Source organism: Microtus ochrogaster, chromosome 18 (genome assembly GCF_000317375.1).
Source record: "Microtus ochrogaster isolate Prairie Vole_2 chromosome 18, MicOch1.0, whole genome shotgun sequence".
NCBI lineage: Eukaryota > Metazoa > Chordata > Mammalia > Rodentia > Cricetidae > Microtus > Microtus ochrogaster.
In genome coordinates, this window is record NC_022020.1 from 63,581,345 (window position 1) to 63,586,184 (window position 4,840).

Genomic DNA, 4,840 nt, shown 5'->3' on the forward strand with positions numbered 1-4,840 from the left:
GTAGACCAGGCTGGTCTCGAACTCACAGAGATCCGCCTGCCTCTGCCTCCCGAGTGCTGGGATTAAAGGCGTGCGCCACCACCGCCCGGCAATGCTAAGGGTTTCTGAAGCGATTGATAGAAAAGCACACTTCCCTTGTGCACCAAGGTATGCAGGTAGTGATGTACACACGTCCTCCATGGACCACGGCATGACCTGTACACAGCACATACTCCTTATGAGCCGTGATGTGTAGACAGTGGAGCACACATGCACAGTGTACTGTGTTTAAGATCTCCACCAAAGCTGAAGACAAGTGGCGTCCTTCTTAAGTGTTAGTCTGTCACTTCGTAGTAGTAGATTTAATATCCTTACCAATATTCAAAGAATCCCCAACAGTGGCGTGCAGTGAGTGCCTGTCACGCTGTGGTGTTCTCCAGCCGGCCTTTGTGCTGTCACTGCAGCAGCTCCCAGATGCCATGTTACTCACCTCCATTTTCTAAACCGGATTTCAGGGTGGGGTTGTTCTTTGTGGTTCTGTTAATCCAATCCAGGGCTTTGCTTTTGCTAGATAAGTGCTCCGCCACTGACCTACATTCTCAGCTGATAAGTTGAGGGTTTGTTTTCTGTAGGTGGCTTAGTGGGGGAGCACACTGGGGACAGAAGCTAGGGCCTTCCACATGTAGCAAACACCGCCCATCTGGTAGCTTTGAAGAATGATAGTCATTAAAAGATGGGCACAGTGGTGCATGCCTGCCCTCTCAGAACTCGGAGGCTGAGGCAGGAGGATCACGAGTTCAGGGCCTGCTTGGGCTTCCCTGAGTTCAAGTGAATTCAAGACCAGTTAGGGAAATTTAGTGAGACCCTATTTCAGAATTAGAACTAGAAAACGCCAGAGATAAAGTTCATTGGCAATATGCTTGCCCAGCGGGCATGGGGCCCTGGGCTCAGTCACCAGTGCCACAAAAGGAACAAAGCACTCATGTGCTCCTAGCCAAGTGAGGGGCGTGCACACCTGTAATCCCTGCACCCCAGAGGCCAAAGCAGAAGGATCACAGCTTCAGGGTCCCCTTGGACTACAGAGCAAATTTGAGGTCATCCTGGACTATATAATAATATCCTATCTCAGACAAACCCAAAGCATACAGGATATGAAAAATCCTGTTTGGTATGTGCTGTGTGTTCCACAGCACGAATGTGGCCAGAACACAACTTGGGGAAAGTTGGTTCTCTTTATCAACCCTGGTGATCAGTGGGGTGACAGATGTCGCAGCCAGATCGCCCTCACATCCGGTTCTCTTTATCGTGTGTGTTGCAGGGTCCTGAGGTTGTTGGGCTTGATAAGAGCTCTTAACTGTTGAGCATGTCTAGTCTTCATCTAAGGAAAGTGGATACCAAGTCAACAAGATTGACCCTTCAGGAATGTTAAAGCAATTTAGGAAAGAACGTGGAGTCGGGCTTGGGTATATACTCTTGTATGACCTGGTGCCAGCTAGTGACTTACTGTCTCTGAGGAACCTTTTAAGGTTCTTGTGAAGATAAAATGAGACAGTATTTTCAAGAATAGGTTTGTGTGTAGCAAGATGACCTAATAGCAGGTAGAAAATATTCGCCCCATAAGCCTGATGACCTGAGTTCAGTCCTCAGGACATCGCCATGGTGAAAGAAGACCCTGGCTCCTAAAGTCCTCCTACCTCCTCATGCATGCTGTGGCCCCCATCCCGGCACACAGACCCATGCTAATAAAATGTTTTAAAGGAAGAATGGAAAATAGGAAAGTAGTTTGGCTTGTTGATTGGTGCCACTCCTGGTAAGGGTGACCTGTCACTGGTGTCCTTGGCTTGTATATACGTCTCCAGTCCCCACGTTTCCCAGTGGTCGTCATGTAAACTTGTCCCTAGTAACAGAGAGCAGTGGTGGACTTAGGAGCCAGCTCCTCCCCTTGACCCTCTTCCTGGAGTCACTTCTCAATTCGGGTTAGAAAGGAAGAGTCCTGGGCACAGTTCGCTGTGGCATCGCGTTTAGGTGTACCTTTATAGAATGCACAGAGCATTTTTAAGGAACAAATCACACTCTGTGTTTAAGGCAGTTTTAAGATTTATCCTTAGGAAATGGTCAAATATGTACATAAATTTAAAGATAAATGGTGAATTTATTGATACTCCTAGAATTTCAGGAAGAAAATAACCAAAGAATGCTAAAATATGGTATCACTGTTTGATGGGATTAGGCAGCTAAAAAGCAATCTTTGGTGAAGGCAAAGATATGGCTCGGTTAGAATGCTCGCCTAGCATGCACAGAACCCAGGTTCCAAGTCCAGTATTACTGAAAACCAGGTGTGATGCCAGCTTGTAATCTTAGCCCTCAGCACTCAGGCAGGAGGACCAGAAGTTTAAGGTCATCCTTAGGCACATGTCAAGTTGAGTTCAGCTTGTCTTAAAGATGGATGGATGGATGGATGGATGGATGGATGGATGGATGGATAGATAGATAGATAGATAGATAGATAGATAGATAGATAGATGGATGGATGGATGGATGGATGGATGGATGGATGGATGGATGGATAGATAGATAGATAGATAGATAGATAGATAGATAGATAGATAGATAGATAGATAGATGGATGGATGCTGACTGGGCAGTAGTGGCGCATGCCTTTAATCCCAGCACTCGGGAGGCAGAGGCAGACAGATCTCTGAGTTCAAGACCATCCAGGTCTACAGAGTGAATTCCAGGACAGGCCCCAAGGCTACAGAGAAACCCTGTCTCAAAAAAAGAAAAGAAAAAAAAAAAGTCTTTGGAAATTTATGTGAGAATGCCTGTAATTGAAGCAGGCCATAGATACAGTATAATCATTTTATTAAATGGTATAGTTTTAGAATATACCTAAGAAAAGGTGGGGCAGAAATATTCACAGCAGTTGTCTCTGAGTGGAATTTAAGATGATTTTAGTCTCATGTATTTTTTTAAATTTTTTCCAAACTGATAAATTTGAACTAGAAAATTCTTCAAAATTATAGAAAATTTTGCTGTGGGATAGTAACTGTCAGTGTTTGCAAGCATTGAAGCAAAAACAATTGAGACTGAATGATTGAATTTTATAAGGATGTTTAGAGCATGTTTAATTCATGTAACGATATTTGTCAAAGTACAAACGCACAAATGCGTGTGGCTCTGTGGGCGAGAGACTTGGCAATGTCAGAGCTGTGAGTAGCACCAGGACCCTGGCAGTGTCCGCACTTTTCCTGTTGGCTCTATGGACAAGTATTTAATAACAGGTTTGAAAAATGCCCAGTTACACAGAATCTTGTTTTTGCTTTAATTTGCCTTTATGAAATGAAAGCCAATTTGATCTTTTATTTTAATTTTAAAATTTCTTTCTAGGTTAAAAATTTTGCAGTTATTTATCTTGTGGATATTACGGAAGTGCCTGACTTCAACAAGATGTATGAGTTGTACGATCCATGTACTGTCATGTTTTTCTTCAGGTATGTTCTCTTCATGTGGCTCCTTATGGAATGCTGTTGGTGTGGAAGTTTGGTGGGACAGAGTCTTCCGAGCTCACCTGTGCAGTTTTGCCACAAGGCAGTCAATGTGAATCTTTTAAATGATTTCGCAGTAGCAATTCCAGGTTTAACATTCACTCAAGAACAGATTACATATTGAAATACTGTGCAGAAACTGGTGTGAAGTATAATTAAATGGAAGACATTCTTGCATGTATTTCCGATGCCTTCAAATAAATAATTTGGTATATAGTCACAGACCTCCAAAAGCTGTGTCCAGATTGCTAAGCAGGGTTATGTGCTTCATCTTATACAGAGACTTAGCAGTGTAAGCTGGCTCTCATTTATGACCTTACAGTTCTGGAAATAAGCAGGGCCAGCTGATTCCCTGCCAGGCCTGACTTGTAGGCTGCATAATTGTCTGGAGGCCCTTCTGGGTGTCTAGGGCTTCTGGCTGCTTCTTGCTTGCTTGCTGCCCTGCTCTTAAAGGCTCCTCCACCAGGAGGAAGCAGCATCCATTGTCTGTCACAGTGAGTCCTTTTTCTAAAGATTTATTTATTTATTATATAAAGTATTGTATCTGCATGTATGTCTTCAGCCAGAAGAGGGCAGCAGACCTCATTACAGATGGTTGTGAGCCATCAAGTGGTTGCTGGTACTTGAACTCAGGACCTTTGGAAGAGCACAATGCTCTTAACCTCTAAGCCATTTTCCCCGCCCCACAGTGAGTCCTTTTTGTTCTGTCCTGATTTGCGGCTTCACCTCTCAAGGAGTGTTATGCTCACCTGTGTCATCAGGATAATCTCCTTTTTAAAGCCAGCTGCTGAGGAGCTTGGTGCACATCTGAAATGTGCACATCTACGCAGTGTTCCATGCCAGAGTCACAGGCAAGAAGAGGTTCTGCAGTCACAGGGTCACAGGGTCACAGGGAAGTATCATAGGATTTTCCCTGTTACTCCTGGAGATTGTCATCCTTCCCATAAGCAAAGCAGGACCCCTTGAGACTCCATCCCCAGAACAGCAATCCACAGCCCTCATTGTCCAGATCACTCGAGTCAGCGTGGCCTGAGTTCTGTGGAGTAGGCACAGCTCCCCTTTATCTGTGCCTCTGTGAAGCTGAGACCTAAGGAGGCCTCCAGCAGTTGTGGTTCAGAGGAAATGGTGGGAACATGTCCCCTCCCCCCAGACACACACCCAATAGGGCTACACTAACTTTTTAGGTAATATGGCTTGCTATTACCCTCCTACCTGTGTTTTTCTTCTGGGAACGGGTCTGACCAGGTCTCCTTCTGATTGGTGTTTGTAACTGAACTGTAGTAATTGGTGTGGCGGGGCTGAGTCCCCAGCACCCC

General features: G+C 44.9%; 1 protein-coding gene across 4 annotated transcripts in view; it reads left to right on the forward strand.

Annotated features, from left to right (window-relative positions):
* The window catches only part of Txnl4a (thioredoxin like 4A), an 18,527-nt gene that overhangs the window by 9,558 nt on the left and 4,129 nt on the right, over positions 1 to 4,840 (forward strand). For 3 of the 4 annotated variants that reach the window (XM_005356300.3, XM_005356301.3, XM_026783626.1), the window contains one exon: positions 3,367 to 3,470. In XM_005356300.3, the coding sequence (XP_005356357.1) occupies positions 3,367 to 3,470 (104 nt within the window). Of the gene's footprint in view, positions 1 to 3,366; positions 3,471 to 4,840 lie in introns of those variants that run through there. The other variant, XM_026783627.1, reaches the window with a different exon arrangement.